The 23,871-nt window shown below is 35.1% G+C and overlaps 3 protein-coding genes across 5 annotated transcripts; 1 reads left to right on the top strand and 2 right to left on the bottom strand.

Annotated features, from left to right (window-relative positions):
* Positions 1-468: 468 nt before the first annotated feature.
* LOC107864375 (protein transport protein SEC23) lies at positions 469-8,979 on the bottom strand. Its single transcript, XM_016710732.2, has 12 exons — positions 8,122-8,979; positions 7,044-7,217; positions 5,961-6,122; positions 5,465-5,607; positions 4,518-4,593; positions 4,191-4,363; positions 3,935-4,016; positions 3,049-3,126; positions 2,235-2,396; positions 1,871-2,134; positions 1,588-1,692; positions 469-989 (listed from the first exon to the last, which is right to left on the bottom strand). The coding sequence occupies exons 1-12, from the start codon at positions 8,848-8,850 to the stop codon at positions 840-842; spliced, it is 2,298 nt and encodes a 765-aa protein (XP_016566218.2). The 5' UTR covers positions 8,851-8,979; the 3' UTR covers positions 469-839.
* A 4,992-nt stretch (positions 8,980-13,971) lies between these two features.
* On the top strand, positions 13,972-20,413 carry LOC107864373 (peptidyl-prolyl cis-trans isomerase FKBP62). Of its 2 annotated transcripts, XM_047408887.1 has the most exons (14): positions 13,972-14,586; positions 15,331-15,417; positions 15,870-16,130; positions 16,207-16,281; positions 16,493-16,573; positions 16,649-16,843; positions 16,932-17,021; positions 17,144-17,319; positions 17,605-17,727; positions 18,754-19,028; positions 19,244-19,352; positions 19,442-19,484; positions 19,753-19,832; positions 20,064-20,109. In XM_047408887.1, the coding sequence occupies exons 1-13, from the start codon at positions 14,382-14,384 to the stop codon at positions 19,803-19,805; spliced, it is 1,773 nt and encodes a 590-aa protein (XP_047264843.1). In that variant the 5' UTR covers positions 13,972-14,381; the 3' UTR covers positions 19,806-19,832; positions 20,064-20,109. The 2 variants fall into 2 exon arrangements, with proteins under 2 accessions (XP_047264843.1, XP_016566216.2); XM_016710730.2 differs by lacking the exon at positions 19,753-19,832 and having other exon boundaries at positions 20,064-20,413.
* Positions 20,414-20,833: 420 nt separating this feature from the next.
* Positions 20,834-22,734, bottom strand: LOC107866523 (glycine-rich cell wall structural protein-like). Of its 2 annotated transcripts, none has more exons than XM_016712563.2 (2): positions 22,580-22,734; positions 20,834-21,342 (listed from the first exon to the last, which is right to left on the bottom strand). In XM_016712563.2, the coding sequence occupies exons 1-2, from the start codon at positions 22,668-22,670 to the stop codon at positions 21,080-21,082; spliced, it is 354 nt and encodes a 117-aa protein (XP_016568049.1). In that variant the 5' UTR covers positions 22,671-22,734; the 3' UTR covers positions 20,834-21,079. The 2 variants fall into 2 exon arrangements, with proteins under 2 accessions (XP_016568049.1, XP_016568050.1); XM_016712564.2 differs by having other exon boundaries at positions 20,834-21,339; positions 22,580-22,703.
* Positions 22,735-23,871: the final 1,137 nt, after the last annotated feature.

Here is a 23,871-nt window from a genome sequence, read left to right as displayed (position 1 = left end):
ATAGATACGCTTTGTCTGCGTCGCTTAGAATTATCATATCACCTGGCTCTGTTGGTATCCATGGCGATTTTCCATTGTCGAAATTCAAATACTGACCGTTCCAAGAATTCTCCTTATTCAGGAGGGCAGATTTGAAAGAGTTTCCCAACTGTTTCGGGGGGTTGTTTTCTTCTTGGCTTGCATCTGCGGTGTCCAAGGCGTCCGGTGGCTCCGGCTGCATTGGAGGTAGGGGTGGAGGTACTGTGTCAGGGGAGGTGGCCATGGCGCCTCTGGAAGGGGGTCTGTCTTCTAGAGAGAAATTAGCAAGAAGATCCAATTTAGAATAAGAGAAGCAAATAATCTAGATTTATAACCACATAGTGCATCTGAAGAGGATAGAGTATATGCAGATCTTACCTCTAACACGAAGGTAGAGAGATTGATTCCTGTAGACTCTCGGCTCAAGGAAAAATCGTCCAAAGCAGATAGTAACAAAACAGTAGATATAATTGTATATTGATACTTCAAATTATATATGAGACCTATAATCTTTACTACAATCAACTAGGAATTTAGTACAAAACAACTCTATCCTGAAAGCGGATATGCTAAATAACTTTCGAACATTTTATTGTTTGGAAAAGGTGCAAAATTCTCCTCCCTATATCCAAAATGATGTCAAATGTAATCCTAAATTGTCCCGAATGATATCAGTTCCGAGGTCTAGTTCCGAGGTCTAATCTCTACGGATAATAGAAAAGAAATTGTCTTTGAAGTTGAGGACGACAGGTAGACAACAGAGACGATGTGCTCTTGCTGGGATCAATCCTAACTGCAGAACCGTTTTTTTCTTTCTTTTCTCAAGAAGATTGCACAGCCAGTCGCTGAAGATGCTCGAAGAAAATTTGGAGACTTACATCATCAGTGAATATCACGTCTGAACCTGCTGCCATATCGTTTGGGTTATTGTATGTGGCTGAGGGGTTCAACTTTGCCAGAAGAAATCTTGCCTGGTAAGAATGTGAGAAAATATTAGAACATTTATCTTCCATATTTCTTTGTAACAAGAACATTTACCTTACATATAAGAGCAAATTAGGCACAAACAACCAGAAAATTATGTCGAGTGCAACTTTGAAAGGGGAGGGAAGCCCGGTGCACTTAGCTCTTGCTATGTATGGTCCAATGAAGGGCCAAAGCATAAGAGTTCATTGTACGCAGCCTTACCCTGCATTTCTGCAAGAGGCTGTTCCACGGCTCGGAGGTCACATGGCAACAACGTTACCCGTAATGTGAAGGCTCCCCTCCCACACTCTGAAAGCATGTTCGATTTTCTTCCCCAAGAGAAGGCGTATCATACAAAAAGAAAAATCTAGAGCAAAAACCACTTTGGAAGAGCAATAGGAGTAGGATATAGCTTTCTCCGACATAAGCTACCACTAAGCTTTCACTACTGCCGCTCTTTATGGAACTTAGTGATCCTCGAATCTCATTTGAATACTAGTTGTCCTTCCATCTTGGATTTCGACGAACTTGAGATCCATTATACTCCACAACAGGGTTTTGGCACAACGCAACAAAACCTTACAATCACAATACGATGCTTACCTGGGAACCATGCTGATCACACACTACAAGTCTAGGAAAAGGAAACCTCTCCTGGATAAGTGCTTGAGCCTCATCATGAGGAACTTGCAATAGCTGTGCAAATGCCTGAAAGAACAAGGAAAATAGATATCAATTTGTTTTACAAGCACAAATGATGGTGGAAAGAATTCCAACGTAGCCGTAACATATTCCACAAGATTGGGGAATGAAGAAAACAAATAGTTATAATGTAGCATAATGGATCTCATTATTTTGAAGAAAACGACAAAGCAATGAATTGTACCTGATGTTCTGGCTGGTTCTGGTATCCCAAGTTTCTCCACTGAGCTATTGTCATTCCATGGAATATGACAACGCTGAAGTACGAATCCAACAAAAGAATGCGATCAGCAGCAATGGATGCCACATCCAGTAAAGCCGGAGAAGGCAGTGAATTGAATGAAAATGCCGTTAGTGTAGGTTGAATCATGACAACAGCATTGCTTATACTCTCTCGGTAGAGCAGCATCCGGAAATATGCTGTCTCATCGGGACTATTATTGAAAACCTGTGATGCCCACACATTAATGAGAGACAATAGGCCATGCATCCATGATACACATTCAAAAAGTTGAATGGAACAAGAAAGAGAGGCTGAGTTATATTACTTGCAAAAATTGTGATCGCCGCAAATGATACATGAACTGAGGGAGTAGTGAAAAACTAGGATTCAAAGTGAAGGAGGTGGGATCATCCTTCCTATAATCACCAAACTTGGCACACAGGCGAATCAGATTCCGATCTAGCCACCTTGTGGGATCAAAATCTTCCTGGAAAGTGAAATCTATTATTCAAAATTTATCAATTAAATATACAGAGAAACAAGAAATGAAAGAAAGTATCAGCTTCAGGTAGACAGATTCAACGAGATGCTTCATGCAACCAACAAGGGAAGAGAACGAGTTGAGTACGGTCAGTCCAGAAAAATTATAGAAGCATACTATCTAACTTGAATCGCTTAACATCGTAACGGATTTAGGAATAAATTCTTCCACTATTTGACACACAGATTTAAGCTCATCATGCTGCTTTATTACTTAGGTCGACTGATGATGTTGTTACCATTTGTACCTTTTGTGAATCTTGAAGGGAAACATAGGAGAACATTTGAGAGTATAGAGAGTTTGTTGTTGAGATCCAATTTTTTTTTCTTTTGAATCTTTGGTATAAAATGGATATATAGACATTTTTAGAGAGCTGACTATGGTTCTCAGCGCCTCAGCGGCATGTGCTCAAATAATATTTTTGTAAAGATCGTGACATCATGTAGTATAAATGTATTTTTTTGTCCAGAAAAATGATATTGTACTATTTCCAAACTGAAAAGGCCAACAAAGACAAAGATGACTAGGCATCCACATATAATTAAGTAAATAAAACAAATAATATTGTGCAGAACTAATTATTACTCGAAGATGATACCTCTTGCTCCATTTTATAAGAAACCAATCTAGCCATTACTACGGCAGCTGTTTCCTGATCAAACCCTTGGACTAAGTCCTACAAACATAGATTTATTGCACCATCAAAATTAACACTAGTATGCACCCTACAAAGTTCATGAAAGCCCTTCCAGCAAGAATTTTCATGTGAATAGGTTTCCAGAGAAAGAAATAAACAAAAATATACAGCATAACAACATGGAAAAGCTTATCATCAATTGATGGAGTCTGAAATTATAACGAGGACAACTGGACAAACATCGAAACAAGCTTCACAATAGTTTTAAAATGGCTTGGGTCCTTGGATGTTTGAAGTGTATAAAACATCTCTAGTTATCTCAAAATGGAAATTCAGTTATATAATACGGGAAAAGGGAGAGGTACTACTCAAATAATATGGCTCTTCAGTTTCTTTTTTTTTTAAAATGGGGGTAGGGGAAGGGGAAATGGGGCAGGGGACCACAAGGTGGGGAATCAAACCCTCACCAACAAGGTGAAAGTTCAATTGGTTGACAACCAACTGAGCTACTAAAATTCCCCAGCTCTTCAGTTCAACAATGTATTTCCAATGGAAAATATCACCGTCTCATGAAGTACTAATCAGAAGATAAATTTAAGATAAAGGACAAATTAGAAATAAATAAAAGTAATATCATTATGCTTGGGATGCGGGAAACTCCTTGCCGAGGGCCTGTACACCCCCGGGATTAGTCGGGACTCGAAGAGTCTCGAACACCCGGTGCAAGTCAAAAAAAAAAAAAAATCATTATGCTTGGGAAAAGATATGCGTGAAGTACTAAAAAGAATAGAATAGACCTCATCATATTACAAATGACAATAGAAAATCAATACTCGTCATTACAGACCTCCATGCCAACAGAAGCATCAAGCCATCTCCTAGTAACGGTTGTAACTCGTAGCTTTGTTTGCCCATCAGGGCTCTGATAACTACACAATCAAAACCAACAAATTATGGTTACACGATAACATCATTTTTTTCTAGTATATATACCCCCACAGTACAAATCTATCCATCAAAAGTTAAGTAAACCACAGGCTACACTAACTGCTTTCACAAGAAATTTTAACAATAAAAAAGTAGAGCTGAAGTTCTCCAAGCACCTAGTAAGAAACTGTATGTACAATTGCGGATTTATATTGCCTGAAGGATCTGACTTCTCACTAGATGAAACGTCAAAGAAAACAGTCAAGCAAGTGTTTTTGTCGACACCACAGAGCTTCCAAGCTGTAGTATTCCCCTCACCAGTAACTGTGCTGGAGACAGCAGGCCCTTTCTGCATAAGGCTACATGATCAGTATCAAATGATTTCGGAAACCGTCACCTTTGAGTATAAATCTTGGTTTACCGGGTCAATTCTTTCAGGTTAGCCATCTAAAATTAGGCCCACGTATTACTACTGAGAATATGAAAAACTAAAGTACACCAACCTTCTCTAGAGATGTGCAAGGACCAATGATCCCTTGAATTTTAATATCCTTGGAGCAGTTGATCTCTAATGTAGCACTGGAACAAAATTAATCCATCGGACTCATGATCAAATTGGTGAAGGAAAAAGAAAACACATCCAAGCAGAAGAGAGATGTATTATTTTAAGAAATACTCACTCTACAGAGTACAAGTAAGATAACATAAAACTTTTACCTCTCAAACAGTCCAAATATGGACATCCCTAGCTTAATGGAAGCCTTCCCTCTCCCTCCCTATCCTCTACGAATACCTTTTCACTCGTCAGTGTTTTCTAATGTTCTTAGAACTAAACTGATATGTTATCTAACAACCAAAATATCTGATTCTGAAAATTATCGCTTAGCCTCCCATTGACACAGTAAACTTCAACCAAGAGGATCTTCTACAATTAATTCTTCCATTACTTATGTCCCCCCGAAAAAAGATCAAAAAGGGAGAAAAAAAGGAATATTTTCATACTAATCAAAGAGTAACATCCTAAAATTCTAGAAAGTAAAGTGTGTGGTTGGATGGTAAAAGCATGAACAAGAAACTTCTAAAATTCATGAAAGTCAAAGATGAGTAGAAATTACTCCTTGTGAGTTATTTCCCCATTTATTTGAAATTCTTTTTATTGGTAACTGGAAACATCCTAAACTGTTCTACATGAACCTGTGCTGGATTTCTACATCAATAGTTATTCTCGAAATATATCTTTCTGTATTATTTATTTCAAGAATTTGTGATAATGCTAAGTTTTTGACATCTATGCAATTGACAAAGATGTTTTCTCAAGCTCTTTAATAGTGTTTGGTTCACTTAACAGCTCAGTGCCCCAGCTAGAAGGAAATTTCTCACCATGAACATACTTAGATAAATCACAATCGTTTAGCATGAAAGAAAAGGAATGGTATATCAAAAAACTCACTTGCAGCAAAGCCCAAGAGACTGTTCGCCATCTTCAAATACACGCTTGAAGGAATCTTTGAAAACAGAATGTCCAAAGCTTTCAGCAAGCACGACTAGTCCTCCAGTCTTTTCAATAGCTACTTTCATCTCTGCAACTCCAACCTGAAAGGCCAATATTAGTCAAGAAATAACATCTCTTATAAATCGATCAGACTCATCAATAAGTCAACAAACCTCTCAGATAAGGGATAGAGTAAAGTTTACACATACAATTGATGAGGTTAATAATACTGAAAATCAAAATATACCCACACCAAGAAAAAAATGCTTACATGTTTATATATTTTTTCCATCATTAACAAAAAATAGTTACACCTAGATAAAATACTTCATTTGATAAGAGAACACCAGTTTTCTTTTTAAACAAGGACGAGTGAACACCAGTATCTTGCTCCAAAAGCTTATAAGACAAACAACACAAAGTTCATGGAGACAAGTTGTTGAACGAGTCAAACCTGGTCAAGCGCTGAAGCAAAAACATCTAAGATGTGACCCTGACTGACGAGTTGCTTTGCGAGTTCCTCATAAAAATGAACAGCCTTCTTGAAAAAGGGAGCAGCATCCTTGTGTAGATCTTTATGAGAACGAACAGGTTCCGATAAATCCTTTGACACGATCTACAAAAACATACAAATAAGGAAAAGAAAATTGTTTAAAGAAGCATTGTTAGGAAAACTTTCTTCAGAATGAGGCCAAGTCCAATTGATTGTTTAGATATCATGCAAAGGGGAGTCTCTTAAAGCATCTTGACTTGCTAACTTATTAAATTTCCTAGCCGGAAATCTGGCCTCAACATATAGGGTGATTCAGGGGCCTTAAGAGGACAAAAGAAGGATAGGTAGAAACCATACTGGAGAACAAAATGCTTAAAGCAAGATACATAAGCATATCAAGTTCTTGTTGTTGAAGTACCTTATGCTTCTCATCTTCTAAACTCACCAATACATCCTATATATCAAGTTATTCTTGAGGAAGGCATAAATAAAACTTTAGTGAAGATATTGTCTGCGTGATTTGGTTGGCCGAAAGTTGGAATCCTATACACAATTAACCCGAATTTCAGTTATCGAAAGATACCATTCAATTAGCAAACAGCATCAGAAGCAGTAGTAGACTCATCTGCTAAGGAGGTTTACCACAAAAAGAAATAAAGGGCAGCCCGGTGCACTAAAGCTACCGCTTTGCGCGGTGTCCGGGGAAGGGCCCCACTACAATAAGCTAAATAGTCTCCTCCATGGATAAGCAGGGAGGTCAACATTAAAGAGTGTGTGGAAGAAAGGAGACTGATTGGTTGCAATGGTGCCGTTATGATAGCTAGAAGTGATTTCCTTGAAGGGCACTTGCAACACAAGGATATTAAAGATCCCTCCTTTTTCAGAAGAATTAAGATAGTGCACAATCATGACAAATGAAAACGTACTCACCAGTCAATATGCAATCACTCAAACGCGCAAAAATGTGCTCCGTGACTTGTTAGGATATTGGAAGTTTGTAGATCTCTAAAGACAAAATAGAGCGGAAACAAAGTCAAAACTCACCGCTCCAGGTCCTTCAGTGCAAGGGCCCCCGACTAATGCAACAATGCGAGCACCAGCACCAGCCATACAAGCACCAAGAAGGCCAGCTGCCACACTCAATGCCACCCCAGTGCAACGTGATGCTCTGCTTCCCAGTGCCACAGGCCATTGATCCGTAGCCAATTCATCTAGCAACTAAAAAACAACAACAACAACAAAATCAACAAAGAAATTTACCACAGTTACACCACTCAAAAGTAATCAAAAAAGACATCATTTTTAACCAAAAACTCACTGAATTCATCTAGAAACTAGAAAACAACACCCAAGAACAAAATCAACACTAAATTACCACAGCTACACAACTAAAAGTAATCAAACAAGACATCATTTATTAACCAAAAAATTCACCGAATTCATCTAGCCACTAAAAAACAACACACAAGAACAAAATGAACACTAAATTTACCACACCTACACCAAACAACAACATATCCAGTATATTCCCACAAAGTCGGATCTGGGGAGGGAAAAGTGTACACAGTCCGTACCACTACCTCGAAGGTGAGGTAGCGAGGCCTACCACACCTACACCATTCAAAGTACTAAAAAAGACATCATTTTTAACCCAAAAACTCACCAAATTCATCTAGTAGTTAAAAAACAACACAAGAACAAAATCAACACTAAAATTTACCACACCAACACCACTCAAATTAATCAAAGAGGCATCATTTTTCAACCAAAACAACTCACACAAATTCACCTAGCAACTAAAAAACAACACACAAATATAAAATAAACACAGCATTTACCACAACAACAACATTCAAAGTAATCAAAAAAGATATCATTTTTCAACCAAAATAACTCAGCCAAATTCACCTAGCAACTAAAAGACAACACACAAGAACAAAATCAACACTAAATTACCACACCAGCAGCACTCAAAGTAATCAAAAAGACATCATTTTTAACCAAAATACACACCAAATTCATCTAGCAACTAAAAAACAACACACAACAACAAAATCAACACTAATTCACCATTCAAAGTAACCAAAAAAGAGATCATTTTTAACCCGAAAAGTTCACTCACCGAATCGAGTGTATACTCACACTCAGAAGCAGGTAACAAGAACCTAGTCAAACCATGATGAGTTCCACCAATCGCCCCTCCAACACCACCAACACCACCAACCCCCTTCCTACCAAGTCCCAACTGATCCAAAACTTCATCTTTCGACAACCCTTTCGACCCCTGAAACACATAAACCTTTGACATATCCGAAAACCCAAGTTCATGTACCTGCACTTGTGTCCCATATGATATAAACCCAACCATAGCATAATCAGGTAAAATCCCAATAACCCTTTTCAATGCAGACTTAGCAAACACCAATTCCTCCTCCAAAACACAAGTATCCAACACAAACAAATACACGGGAGGTGCATTAGTACTATTAGGATTTTGAAGTGAATATTGAACAGTAGTAAATTGTGGGTAAAGTTCAGCTGGCACAGTAGTCTCAGATATCCCTGAATACTGCTGAGGAAAATGATTACGTTGGAAACAAAAGGGACAGATCCAAATTAATGCTTGAAAATCAACCATACAAAAAGGGTTCAAGATTGATGAACAAGTTTTACATCTTAAAGGTGTATAAGGTAAAGTAGGTAAATCAAGAAAAGGTCTAAGCAATTGAATTGATGAAGCAATTGGGATAATGCATTTGGATGATTCAAGTTTGCTTCTTGGCCAAGAATTCCATGTCATACGAATACCATCTATGCCTTCTGGCTCTGTTTGTGCCATTTCTGTTGACATTCTTGTGGGAAAAAGAGATTCAGAATTTGGGGTTTTGGGTTAATGCGAAGGAATTTGGATTTGGGATTTTGGGTATTTGTATGTTTTTTGTGATCATCATCTACTGTATTTAGTCCATTGTTTGATTTGGTGTTAAGTAAGAAACTGAATCTTATTATATTTATTACTCTCTCCGTCCTATTTTATGTGTCGTCATTTGATCGAACACGAAATTTAAGAAAAAGTTTAAGAAAGACTTGGTAAAGTTAACCAAATTATCCTTTATAAAAAGTATATCAATATCTTTTTTATAAGTGGGACCAATAAGAGTAAATCGGTAATTGTGTCTTTTAAAAAATTGTCTAATAAGGAAATGCGATATTTATTTTGGGACAGACTAAAAAGGAAATAATGACACATAATTTGAGACGGAGGGAATATTATTTTTCCAAAAAAAGAGCACTTCTTTTTCTTTTCTTTTCTTTTTTAAAAAAATAACATAAACATACGGAGAAAATTTGGCTATTAAGTCTCTTCAAGTTTTTAATTAGCAAAATTTCAATTAGAAAAATGGCCTATTTCTATTTTCTCATTTGTCGAATGATAATCGATTTGTCTATATATAGATCGGATCGATAATCGATCTGTCAGATTGATAATCGCTCTGTCTATATATCTGTCATACAGATTAGATCTATCAGATTGATAATCGATCTATCTATATATCTATCGGACTGATAATAGATCTGTCTCAAAAATGAGTCATCTCCCTAAATAAAAAAAACTTATGGTCCATTTACTTAAAAAATTGACTTAAAAGGCCTATTTAACAAAGAATCCCTTAACTTAGTATATTTACATAAATTTTCAACCTTAATTACAAAATTTCAACTAATTATCTATCTTTTTCATAAATGTATTGAGAGCTAATTATGTATCTCGACAAGCCAAAAATTGAGAAAAAGGTACTGGAGCTAATTATATATTTTTATAAAAAAAAAAATATTTTCGTTGAATGTATCATGAACTAATTATATATCTCGACAGTTTTAAAAATTGAATCTTCAGTAATTATGTAAAATGTGAAAATTTTCTATAATTGAGCTCCAAACTATCAAAATTTATGTTATTTGCCTTCTTTTTATAAGCTAGCTAGTATGTTTAATATATTAAAAATAATATATTTTATTTTTAATATTAATTATATATTCTTTGTAAGTCATTTTTCAAAAACTAATACTAAAAGGCAATTAATAAAAATAGTATGAGGATATATTAAGCTTTCGAACAGGAAGCATCAATAGCATTTGAATACCACTTACCAAACTTTTTTATATAAGAACACACATTTGCATTGTTTCTATTTTGTATATATTAATACTATTAACTAAAAAATTCTTGGAAAAGGCTCAAAAATACCCCCGAACTATCTGAAATAGCTTAAAAATACCCCTCGTTAGCTTTTTGGTTCAAAAATATCCTTCTGTTAAATATTTGGCTCAAAAATATCACTCCCTCTAACGGAATTCGAAAAAGGATCAAAAATACTCCTGAACTATCTGAAATGGCTCGAAAATACCCCTCTGTTAAATATTTGGCTAAAAAATACTCCTCTCCTTAACGAAATTCTACCAAGCATGCTACCTAGATAAAAAAAACTACATGTCTATGCCACATTACCATCCGCATGTAAAATGTTAGTATTTTTTAATTACATGACATTCTTTTTTTCTTTATTTTTATTTACAAACAACAGTGAAACGGACAAAATTTACACGACTTTTTCATTTTTAATCAAAGTAGATAAACGATGGTTACATAATTTTTTTTTGAAAAAAATTATTAAATGTAATATCGCTATTATCAAATTCCTTTGATCATCTAAAAAATAAGTTTTTTCCTGTTAATAGGTTTAAAAGTGTAAAATCCAACAAAAAAGTTTTATTAAACTGATAAACTCATTAATTATTAGGCCAGTATAAAAGTTAAAATTAAGATTTACTCGTAAAAGTAACAAATTTCAAACTAAACTTTAAATTAGTTATTCAAAAGATAGGTTTGGCTTTGCTAGCTTTTACTCAAAATGCTTATGTTAAAATGATTTAATTAATACTCCCTCTAATCTAAAATTAATGAATCTTTGAATGTGGCAGACTTCTTTAAAAAGTTTATGAATGGCATAATTAAATAATAATTTATCAATATTAAGTATCATTTTACTTCTTTTCAAACTTGTTCTAAAAATAATAAGATTATTCATCAAAATTGAATTTAGAAAAATGAATTCATTTCGAATGATTAAACAAGTGTTAAAAGAAATTCATTTATTTTGAAAAAGAATTTGCATGTAGTAAATTCAACCCAATTATTAGTACATCAACATTTGCTAGCTTAAAAGTTAAAATTATAGCTCCTCCTCCGAGTCAACATCAGAACATGATCAAGTTATCCCTTATCCCAAATGACAATAACAAGATGAAATTTAGAACTTTTAAAATACTAGTGAAAAGGTGAAATCTAGACCTTTTAAAACACTAATGAAATAATTAGCAAAAGATTGTTTTTTTGATTTTTTCGTTTCACTGCTTTGCAAAAAAATAAAAATAAAAATAAAAATAAAGAAGAAAAGAATGTCATATAATTAAAAAACACTAACATTTTACATGTGGATGGTAATGCGGCATAGACACGTAGTTTTTTTTTATCTAGGTGGCATGCTTGGAGAAATTTTGTTAAAGGGAGGGGTCTTTTTGAGCCAAATATTTAATAGAGGGGTATTTTTGAGCCATTTCAGATAGTTCGGGGGTATATTTGATCATTTTTCGAATTTTGTTAGAGGGAGGGATATTTTTGAGCTAAATATTTAACGGAGGGGTATTTTTTAGCCAAAAATCTAATGGGGGGCACTTTTGAGCTATTTCAGATAATTCAGGAATATTTTTGAACCTTTTCCGTAAAATCTTATATATTTATGTATAGTTTTACTTATTTCAATGTGAAATAAGTTTGACCAAACTATAGATTTGTACTTTTTCCATCCCAAATTATCTATCCCAAATTTTCTAGTTTGATATCTCATTTTACTTTCTTTTTTTCATTGATCAAGACAAGATAATTTTTTTCCATCATACCCTTAGTAATTTGATTACTCGTTGTTACTAGTATTGAATTATCAAATCTTAAAAAATATTACAAAAACTTTGGTAATCCTATAATCCTAATTATCCGTGCAAAAAGTGTTTTGGTATAGTTATATAATAACTTCATCAATATTGGAATTAACGTTATGACACAATTAATATGTCAAAATGATAAAGTTATATTATTAATCATTGTTTTCTTAATAGTTGTGACATCTCAATTTAGAACGGGTAATTTGGGACGGAAGGAGTAAGTTGCACTGTAATTAATAAAGGGAAAAAGCTCAAATATGCCACTGAACTATCAAAAATGGCTAATTTACATCATCCGTTAAAAGTTGGGCTCATTTATGCCATCGCCATTACAAAACTGGCTCATCCATGCCATTACTTTTAACAGCTGATTTTTAGAAAACAACTTTGCCACGTGGCAGCTAATTAGAGATTCACGTTATATTTTTTATTTTTTTAATTTAATTTAAAAAAATTATAATTTTTTTTTTTATAAATATTTTTTTTATAATTATTTAAAAAAAATTAAAAAAATTCCTCAACTTCCCAACCTTGTACATTATATATTTATAAAAAAAATCTTATCATAAAGAAAACTACCCCAATCATCCCTACATTTTCCTCAACCCCCTCAATTCCCTCAATTTCCCAACTTTTATACATTATATAGTACACCCACACAGACACAAAGGGGGACATAGAAAAACACAAAGATAAAGGGGAACGAATAGGGAGGATTAGGGAAACAAAAAGGACAAAAATAAAAAGGAAGGGAGAGGAACCTTGAAAAAAAAACATAGACTGAGAGAGAAAAACAAGAAAAGAAAAGAGTTAAGAAGAAAAGGGAGTAACATTTGACAGAAACAAAAAGCAAATAACATAAACGGGTAGACAATGAGTTGGAGTTTGAGGTTTGATTCGTGGTTTCGAGTTCACAGCTTCTTCTTTCTTTTGTTGGCAACTATTTTTTCAAAAGGTAACCCTTTACCTTTCTTTGAATAATATAATATCGCAATTATGCGAAATTCAATTCTAATATTATAAAGTGGAGTTGCTCTTATTTTACATTTGTTATTGTAATACTAGAGTATTCAAATCTTTGTTATAATTAAATTTGAAGTGAGATTAGATATAATAAATGATCCATGCATGCATGCATATAAATAATTATAAAAAAGAAATAAATGATAACGTAAATATTCACGCACAATACTTTACTACATACATTTTGGATACACATAAAGAGGGAGAGAAAAGTAAGGAAAAGAGAATCCACCAATAGAAGAAATTGTTCACATTTTTGCATTCTTTTTCTCTCTATCATGTACTTTTTGAAGTGTTAAGAAGGATTCACCATTTAAGGTCTTTGAATTGATCATTTTAATATTGTTACCTTTTTCATTTGACAAAATATGATAAGAATACGGTTCCATTCTTTATTATCATTGCATATAAGGACTAGCAATGGTTATGATGAACTAGAATTTTAGGTTTGAATATTTTGGGTTCATGTATAAATAAATACCTAGAAGATTGGTCAAATATATAAATAATTATTTTTAAAAATAAGAATCCAGAAAAAACATGAACATTAGTTATATGCAAAATTTATTATTCGTTATTTGATAAATAAAAGCATAGAAATATATAACCTATAAACTTTTTAACCAACACCATTTTTTAAAAAAATTAAATAAAAATTTATAATTTTTTTTATAATTTTTTTTAAAATAAAATAAAAAATAACGTGGACCTTTAATATGTTGCCACATGGCAAAGCTGTTTTCTAAAAATTAGCTGTTAAAAATAATGGCATAGATGAGCTATTTTTGTAATGGCGATAGCATGAATGAATATAACTTTTAACGAATGACATAAATGAGTGATTTCTGATAGTTCAGTAACATATTTGAACCTTTTTCCTTTAATAAATTGCCAGATTACAAGTCAACCACTTCAAAAAGAAAAAAGTCATCCTCTTCCTCAAACTGGTAGGACCCACATATGATCCTTCCTCCATGGAAACAAACTACATACTTCAAAACTATCACTAATTACATTACTTAATTAAAATCTAATCACATTAATTAACATAATTAAATAAAAATATCATATGATTTTCCTCTTGAAAATCCAGAACCATTCATCATTCACCATAGCTAACTACTCCTTAGAACTCTCCAGATAGAACACTCTAGACCCCCCTACCCCCTACCCCCCACTCCCTCCACCCCCACCCCCCCACTTCAATATAAACCAACAAGCTACAGTGCATTTCTCAACAAATCTTGAAAACCCCACACCTTAATTTTTCATTTTGCTTACAATTGACTAACTTTTTCAGCTATTTTCAAGAATTAGTGAACACCCTTTAAGTTGTTTAGTGCAAAGAAGGAAGCTATGGATGAGGACTTTGAGTTCCCAGTAGACACTAACAATGTTGCTGCTGAAGAAGAAATGGGCATGCATATGGATGATTTGCCTGAACCCGACCCGATTATGAAGGTTGATGAAGAGAAGGAGATTGGAAAAAATGGGATAAAGAAGAAGCTTTTGAAAGAAGGTGAAGGTTGGGAGAAACCTAATAAAGGAGATGAAGTTGAAGGTGAGCTATGTCTATCCCTTTAATCTATTTTGAAAGTAAAAAACTGTTTTCTTTTTTGTTTGGGAATTAATTGGTGGTTTGAATGATGCATTATGATACCTTGGAGTAACCGGTAAAGTTGCTGCCATGTGACCACGAGATCACGGGTAAGCCTTGGAAACAGCCTCTTGCAGAAATGTAAGGTAAGGCTTCGAAAGATACACCCTTGTGGTGGAGCCCTTCCCCGGACACCACACATAGCGGTAGCTTTAGTGCACCGGACTGCCCTTTTTTTAATGATGCATTATGATGTATATCAGTATAGGGCTTAAAGGATTACCTTATTTTGGGAGCAAAACATGAGCTTTTTTAATTGGTGATTTGAATTCATGGTGTCATTTTACATACTACTATTCCTAGTATTGCTCATGTAGTTACTTTTAGTATTGGTAGAATTATGCAAGTTTTTGGCCTTACTATTTTGGTTTGAGATAAGCTGTAGTGGCGTCGACATGATCAGGATTGAGGCATAGTAGTTGGAGTAATCAATTGGTTTTTCTTATGATAGAATTAAGCAAGTTTTTGGCCTTACTATATTGGTTTGAGATAAGCTGTAATGGCGTCGACGTGATCAGGATTGAGGCATAGTAGTTGTTGTAATCAATTGGTGTTTCTTATGATAGAATTATGCAAGTTTTTGGCTTTTAATTTGGATGATGATGAACATTAAGTTTGGGTTAACAATTTTCTATTGGTCCTTAACAGTTCATTATGTGGGTACATTGCTTGATGGAACTCAATTTGATTCAAGTCGAGATCGTGGCACCCCATTCAAGTTTAAGCTTGGCGAAGGTAATTTCTTTTCTCTTAGACAAGTAATGATTTTGTATAGTCTGGTATATGAATGTGTTAGTATCCGGATGGAGCAATGTGCTTCCTTACATGTTTTCTAGTAATTCTCAATTCATGAGCTAGCTTTTCAGGCTAAATTATGTTTAAAGTCTATTTCTTTATTAGGGAATCAATGCCAGACTCATCCCAGTTTATTGTTTATCCGATGTGTGTCTCACATCAGTGTGGCATGGGGTGGAGCAACATGCTTCCTTGTATGGTCTTAGGCTTAATCCTTGATCTAGTTTTTGGGTTTAATTAGGTCCAACGTCCATGTTCTTATCAGAACGAGCTATGTTTTAGAGGATGATATAACATTTGATATCTTTGAAAACTGAATTTCATTATTCATTCCCTAAAGCGTATAGTAACTCTTATATATAGAGGTTTGATGAATCGTTTTGTTGCTATAGGGCAAGTGATTACAGGGTGGGATGAAGGTATAAAGACGATGAAAAAAGGAGAGAAATCTTTGTTCACTATACCTCCAGAAATGGCATATGGTGAATCTGGATCCCCTCCTACTATACCTCTGAACGCCACTCTACAATTTGAGGTGGAATTGTTATCTTGGAATAGTGTCAAAGACATATGCAAAGATGGTGGAATTTGCAAGAAGATACTCGTCGAAGGAGAAGGATGGCAGAATCCCAAACACCTTGATGAAGTGTTTGGTTAGTAGACTGTCAAATTTGCTCCTCCTCCGTTGTGGAGTCGATGTGATTTCCTTTATTGGTTTCTTAATTGCAGTTAAATACGAGGCTCGCCTTGAGGATGGAACGCTTGTGTCAAAATCCGATGGAGTGGAATTCCCTGTGAAAGATGGTATCTTTCTCATTCTTTTTAGCTATGTTGCTCAGGCTCTTGAAAAATGTTAATAGATGCGTATCAGATCCTCCAAAAATAGTGCATATTTGGAGGATCCAACATGGGTGCGGCAACATTTTTGGAAAGCTGAGCAGCATAGCTTTTTAGGCTCTTTGTAGTCACCATCGGTAGTAGAGTTTGTAACATTATTGTGATGTTTTCTGTATAGGCTATTTCTGTCCTGCTTTGGCGAAGGCTGTTAAGACGATGAAGAAAGGAGAGAAAGTTTTACTGACAGTGAAGCCACAATGTAAGTTAAGCTCTTTGTGCTCTTAAATATGATACCACATATTCTTTCATCTGATGGCTAATTGATGTTTTTCAGATGCATTTGGAGACACGGGAAAGGCGGCAAGTGGAGACGAAGGTGGTATCCCGCCAAATGCCACCTTTCAAATAAATCTTGAATTGATTTCTTGGAAGATTGTCTCTGAAGTAACAAATGACAAGAAGGTTTTAAAGACGATTTTGAAGGAAGGAGAGGGCTACGATCGCCCAAATGATGGTGCTCTTGTAAAAGGTACGAAAAAAGAGAAGTTACTTAGTTATCACTGATATAGCTGGAGCGTTATAATTATCCTTCTGTATTAATTTGCTTTTTGTTGCAGTGAAATTAATGGGAAAACTTCAGGACGGAACTGTTTTTGTGAAGAAAGGACACGATGAGGAGGAACCGTTTGAGTTTAAGATAGATGAAGGTTAAGTCTTTTCGCTACAGATTATGTGAATTATTTCACAAATTTTCACTAATATGTCTTTCTATCAACAACTAGCCTATTGTCTTTTACAGTTTCTGACTTCTGATGAATTCTTTATGCAGAACAAGTAATCGATGGATTAGATAGAGCGGTGAAAAAAATGAAGAAGGGGGAAGTTGCTCTGATAACAATTCAACCAGAGTATGCATTTGGTTCATCCGATGCTCCTCAAGAATTAGCTGTTGTTCCTGGCAATTCGACCGTGTACTATGAAGTTGAGTTGGTGTCATTTGAGAAGGTTGGTGCTCTTCAATTTTCCTTGTTTTCCTTATTTTAAGCAAGTGACAACGGACGAAACGGTGGAAGTAAAGGGGCACAAGGGGGTTCATCTGAATCTCTTTGCTGATAAATTACACTGTATAGACGAGGTCAAAAGTATCTTTTACGTAGAAATTGCAGATGTTGAATCTCCTTGGCTACTTTTGTTGCTTCTTTATATTTTGAATCCCCTTACTGAAAATTTTGGATTCTCCGCTAATGGGAAGGGAGGATTTTATTAATGAATGAATAACTAAAAATGCAGGAGAAGGAATCCTGGGATGTGAATACTCAGGAGAAAATTGAGGCTGCCGGAAAGAAAAAGGAGCAAGGAAATGTATTGTTCAAGGCAGGGAAGTATGTGAGAGCATCCAAGAGATATGAAAAGGTATAGTATTTTTTAGTTTTTTCGGTAACCATGTGAATATTACCATTAACAAAAACAAACACCATACACCTAAAGAGCACCTCCTACTGAGAGCAACTACATTCAAAAAAACGAACAGCTAAGTAAGTAATCTAAGCAAAAAAATTCTACATCTATGTGCCTTTGTTGAAGCTCTGAACAGTTCAATCCTATATATACTCTCCCTCTTGATCTGTACAGCTACCTCTACTGCTTGTAAAGTGGTTCGTCTAAATTGTCTCCAATTTCTGGCTCTCCATATGTGATAGATCACAGCACTCCAAATTGCTGCGACTTCTTTTTGAAATGTGATAGATCACAGCACTCCAAATTGCTGCGACTTCTTTTTGAAATCTTTTCCAATGCTTTCTCTTTGATGCTTTCTTAAGACCTGCTTAGCCTCCCCTGCCTGAAGCTGTATATTGGTCCTTGGTTCAATTCTCCTCTTAACTGCATACTCCATCCACATTCAACAAATAAATGGTTGCTTGTTTCTCTTGCGTGGCTGTCACAGAGGCAACATGCAGTGTTTTCTACTGAGGAATGTTTAATCATTGCAGTTTTGCCTGTCAGTAATCTACCTTGGACAGCCAACCACATGATGAACCTGTGTCTTGGCTGAGCCACTGAGCTCCAAATTAGGTCTGCAATATCTAGTTTAGCATACTCACCCTTGAGTTTTAAGTAACTACTTGTAATCGAATAGGCTTCCTTTGCGGTGAGGATATATTTAGATTGCTCATACCAGTGCACCATCTGTTCCTTCAGTGCATTGATTCTCTCCCGGTACCAAGTACCAACAGCCAGCTGGAGGAGCTGCATGTGTCCAAATGTTTACATCATTCTTCATATAGATTCCATGGACACATCTTACCCACAATGAGTCTTTCCTCACAATTAGTTGCCACGACAACTTGCCTCCCTGTGACTTTACTATTTTAATGGATAAGTTTCAGTATACTAATAGTTATCAACATATAGTTAACTATGCTGCTTCATTTTGCTTAGGCTGTGGGCTTCATTGAATACGATTCCTCATTCAGTGATGATGAGAAGCAGCAGGCTAAACTGCTCAAAGTGAATTGCAATCTGAACAATGCCGCTTGCAAGCTGAAACTGAAGGAATACCAAGAGGCAGCAAAACTCTGTACTAAAGTCTTAGAGATTGATAGTAAAAATGTCAAGGCTCTGTACAGAAGGGCTCAAGCTTACATACAACTTGTCGATTTGGAATTGGCCGAATTTGATATCAAGAAAGCACTTGAAATCGATCCAGATAACCGGTAAAGATAGTCTTTCTTTCCCTATGCTGCTCAGACCCTCCAAGAATGTTGGTGCACCGATATCAGATCCTCCAAAACTACGTAGCTTTTGGAGGATCTGACGCACACCTGTCAATATTCTTGAAGAGTCCTATCAACATCGTTTTTTTCTCTTAGCGAACTACACTTTTTCACTCGGAGATTATTGTGCTTATACCGTGATAATGATGATTTAGGGATGTCAAGTTAGAATACAAAGTCCTTAAAGAAAAGATTAGAGAGTACAACAAGAAGGATGCTCAATTTTACGGCAGTATTTTTGCAAAGATGAGCAAATTAGAGCAAGTAAGTTGACGAAGTGACACTAATAAATTGTTATCGTTCAGATTAGTAAATTATAACCCTACTGATTCTTTTCTTTATTCTAAATGCAGAGTGGAGGACCTAAAAATATGGCAACACCAATGGCTATAGATAGTAAGGCTTAACCAATTTAGTGCATGACACAAATTTTTAGACTTTCACCTCACTTCTAGTTTCCACCAAAACAAGAAAATGTGAAGAGAATAATAATCTGATGGTCTCTTGTTTTATTGTCCTAGTGTTTCTGTCATAGTGTGCAGTCAAAGAGATATGCTGTTTGGTAGTCACTGGACTGAGAGAGTGTTTGAAAAATGCATAATAAATCTGATCTTGTTCATCTCCGTCTCAATTTGTTTGTCTAGTATTGACTTGGCAATGATAGTGTGTGCAGATCTTACCTTCAACTTGAGCCTGTCTCCAAAAATCCCATTTTAATGAGTTTGAAGTTATGTATCGTATATGGTATGTTTACACCATCTAATTCTGGTACTTGCAATAACAGATGACTGCAGCAAGCAAAGTATAGTAACTTGGAATATAGAATGCATAACTTGTTATATGTTAAATTATACTGATAGTGCTGGGATCGATGCATGTATAATTTGAGTTACTTGAATGCGCGATTAAGCTTGAAATTCAAATCAATGGTATTTGAGAACTTGTTCTTTCATGTTTTTGTTTTTGATAATAAAGGTGGTGGAAAGCTCAGAACAATGTCAAGCGTTCGAGCAAAGGCAAATTCTTGCTGGGCTGCTATGGTGATGGCAGTTATGGCGGGTTGCAGGCGAATGTCTACTCGTTTAGCCTCAACCAAAGTTGCAGAAGCTCATTAAGAACAAGTTTAATTTTCATAAATTGTGTTTATAGAAGTGAAAATATTGTAAGTGAATGGTGAAGAAGATCAGAATTTGTATTGAATACATTAAACGTCTGTGTAGAGCAAAAAGTTTGACATTATAGACATTGAAAGCTCTTTGACTCGTGGATAGAGTTACCCGATACTTGTATCATTCAACAACACCTTATTAGTTAGCTTGTGGAAATAACGTGTTAGGCTAAAAGTTCATTTCTTTACTGGTGCATCGTTATGCATTTTATGAGTTAATTAACGTCGCAACAAAAAGGGCAGCCCGGTGTACTAAGCTATCGCTATGCGCGGTATCCCGGGAAGGGCCCCACCAAGGGTGTATGCCAGAGGTTGTTTTCGAGGCTGTTTTCAACGTTTGGATCCGTGATCTCCTTGTCACATGGCAATAACTTTACCAGATACTCCAAGGTTCGCCTTCAATTAAAGTCGCACAATACCACATAATTGAAGGAGAACTTCACTATAATAGAAAATTTCTGAAAAAGCCGAGGGTCTATCGAAAATAATCTCTCAACCTAATAAGGGTAGGGACAAGATTTGCATGCATCCATTTTTGGGACAAGATTTGCATGCATCCATTTTTTTCAGACTCCACTTATGAAACTACGGTGGATATCTTATTATTGTTGTAACTTCACTAGTGGAAAACTCCAAATGGCATGCATAAAAGTATTACAAAGCTCACAACATACCCTCACTAGATAACATTGGCAAGGTCAATCAACTGAACACACACATAAGTGATAAAGTAAGAGTCCAATGAACTAGACAACATGCCTTATTTCTTAAAAGCAAAACAACATTATTTCTAGGACACACAAAGAGAAGTCATCAAAATTGATCAATTCTTGATATCATCTTCAAATTGAGCATCAGGGGCTTCATGAGCAGTGCCACAACACCTTGCACATCCCGGGCCATAACGGTACCCGCGGCAGCAACCATATCGGCAGCCTCTCCATGGATATCCATTACGTCCACCACCACGTCCAGGGTAACCCCCACCATGACCATTGCCCGGGTAGCCCCCACCACGACCATTGCCCGGGTATCCACCACCTCCAAGCTGAGCTTCTTGGACATCGCCAGTCGCCTTGCTTCCTTCTAGTTTAATAAGAAACAGAGAGATAGATTCATGATTTAAACTTAATAATTTCAACTATGATACGTTACCTCACAAGTTTTTTTGTAATCATTAGTTGATCAAAACTACTTCCCTTTTTGGAGCTAAACAACATAAATTAGTCGTTTGTCTTATTTAACGATGGATAAGCAACGAATTGTCCAAATATCATGCTAGCTACGAGTTATTTAGCAACAGATCAATGACAAACTTCTTAGCTTAATTTTATTGTGATAGTATATATGAAAATACTCATCATACATATACTAGTTTCACCATGAATTAAGGAGTATTTCAAGTAAAAATGCTGCATAACTTGATTAAAATTAAGCCATAATACATGAATATGCCTTTTAATTTGGCATCAAATCACATCTATGACCTCCAACTTTGGATATGCACAAGCATAAGTAGGCATTTAATCTTGTATTAGGTTGAACAAATAGAAACACTTGTCCGATGTGGCATAATACACGTAGGACGCCATGTAGGACAAAAACTGACCACGTAGGACGTCACATAGGACATATGGATTTACTTGTTCAACTTTATACAAGTTTAAGTGTTTATTTGTGAACACCCAAAGTTGGGGGTCATAAATGTGATCTATGGTCAAGTTAAAGGGCATATTTATGTATTGTGCCTAAAATTAAATAGTTCTTCCCCTTTCCAACTTCAACCAAATATTGTCCAAAGGATGTAGCTTGTCGTGTTATATATATTAAACGCCATAGATATATGGAAATAATAAGGGCAAGCAACATAAATGCAATGAAGATATCGATATATTGTAAAATTACTAAAAATTTCAATTTTGTATTTGTCAAGATACATAACTAGATCTCGATACATCCAATAAAGATACATTTTTTCTTTGTAAAGACACATAATTAGCTTCCGATACATTTTTTTTCGATTTTGGGTCTGTCGAGATACATAATACTTCCAACGAGATACGTTTTTTCCTTTGTAAAGATACGTAATTAGCTTCCAATATTTTTTTTTCTATTTTGAATTTATCTAGATACATAATTAGCTGGTTTTGTAATTACATTGTAAGGGTGTGAATTTGTGTAAACATAAAGTTAAGGTGTAAATGTTATTTTTTCAAATAATAATTCCTATAAATCCATAAAGTTAATTAACATTACATGGAGCCAATTATATCAACCCAAAAATAATTTAAAAAACAAATAAACAAATGAGAATTATACTTACTTTGAGCAGATGTAGCTCCCACTTGGAAAGAAACAACAAGGACAATAGCAAGGAAAAGACCAAAAATGAACAAATTGTTTGTTGAAGCCATTTTGAAATATATATTGTGTGATGGATCAAATGAAATGAACCTCAATTCTATATATAGACCCAACAAAATCTTACTATATAATTTTAAGGAGTAAAAATTTGCTGGCCATGAAGATTTCACGTGAATACAAGTATGGGACTTGTCATTTATTTTTATTGATTTGTTGCACTAAATTAAAGGCTTCTGTATATTAGTCCCCACTATACTCCCATACATTGACTACTGAAAAATTGGATTATAAATATTCTTGACTTCAATAATTGTTCTTTCGTCATTCATGATGCTCCGCTCCCTTTTCTACTACTACTACTGTACAAAAAAAAGGGGTGTACTCACTCCTATTGTGCCTTTTCGGTGCAGATTTTGGTTCGAATACGCCCCGTGTTGGTTGATTTGGGCGATATTTGGAGCCTTTACGTTGCAGCGATGGATTTCATGCGTTTGAACTCTACTACTACCTCTTCTTATTAGACTATGTCTTTATTACTATTCGGAGACAGAGTTATTCCTATGTATTGTGTTTTCTTGAGTTGTACTAGTAGTTCTTACACTGTGACATCAGGTTTAGGAAGTTATGACAGTATTGTTTATGTTTCTTTCCGCTTTCATTATATTAGTTATGGTTCGGCTTCGTTCTAGGAGCCTTTCCTTGGGTGAATATTAATTTCTCTTTTGTATCAGTTTGTGTGATGGGTTTACTTGTCAAGGTTCACCGTGACAAGTGTCATCATGACCCTCGGATTTTTGGGTCGTGAGAGGTCATTTCGACGCTTGTTTGAGTTATGTCGATATTAAAAATGCAAAGTTTAGTTATAAAAAAATAAATAATTCCTGTATTAGTTATTTAATTCTAAGACGATTCCACCTTTTAGAGGGTCGAATCCAATACCCCTAATTGAGGGGTGAAGGGAGATAATACTAACGAGTTAAGTCGTATACACTATCGATGTTAGGAATTTTTAGTTTATGATCAAGTCACTCAAAAAATATCTATCGATTATTTTTGTAATGATGAAATATAATCTTAAAAATAAAACAAATCATCTATTATATGAGGTAAATATAACGTAGTATAAATATTTATTACATGATTTACAATATGTATATATCAAATGTATTTCACAACACAATAGGTGTAATAACTGGATATATATGGTTCAAAAGAATTGGATCACTATTTTATATATTGGTGGACTAAAAG

Source organism: Capsicum annuum, chromosome 3, assembly GCF_002878395.1.
Source record: "Capsicum annuum cultivar UCD-10X-F1 chromosome 3, UCD10Xv1.1, whole genome shotgun sequence".
In the NCBI taxonomy this organism is placed as follows: domain Eukaryota; kingdom Viridiplantae; phylum Streptophyta; class Magnoliopsida; order Solanales; family Solanaceae; genus Capsicum; species Capsicum annuum.
The sequence above is the reverse complement of the archived record's forward strand: the minus strand, read 5'-3'. Positions and strand labels throughout refer to the sequence as shown.

Excerpts from the sequence above, each read along its gene's own strand:
- LOC107864375 (XM_016710732.2), bottom strand. The coding sequence starts at position 8,850 with ATGTCAACAGAAATGGCACAAACAGAGCCAGAAGGCATAGATGGTATT. Across the intron at positions 7,218-8,121 it reads GTGAGTATACACTCGATTCG|TTGCTAGATGAATTGGCTAC; the intron begins GTGAGTGAACTT and ends GTTGTTTTTTAG. Across the intron at positions 4,594-5,464 it reads TCTCTTGGGCTTTGCTGCAA|TGCTACATTAGAGATCAACT; the intron begins GTGAGTTTTTTG and ends ATTTTGTTCCAG.
- LOC107864373 (XM_016710730.2), top strand. The coding sequence starts at position 14,382 with ATGGATGAGGACTTTGAGTTCCCAGTAGACACTAACAATGTTGCTGCT. Across the intron at positions 16,131-16,206 it reads ACACCTTGATGAAGTGTTTG|TTAAATACGAGGCTCGCCTT; the intron begins GTTAGTAGACTG and ends TCTTAATTGCAG. Across the intron at positions 17,320-17,604 it reads AGTTGGTGTCATTTGAGAAG|GAGAAGGAATCCTGGGATGT; the intron begins GTTGGTGCTCTT and ends CTAAAAATGCAG.
- LOC107866523 (XM_016712563.2), bottom strand. The coding sequence starts at position 22,670 with ATGGCTTCAACAAACAATTTGTTCATTTTTGGTCTTTTCCTTGCTATT. Across the intron at positions 21,343-22,579 it reads GGGAGCTACATCTGCTCAAA|AAGGAAGCAAGGCGACTGGC; the intron begins GTAAGTATAATT and ends TTATTAAACTAG.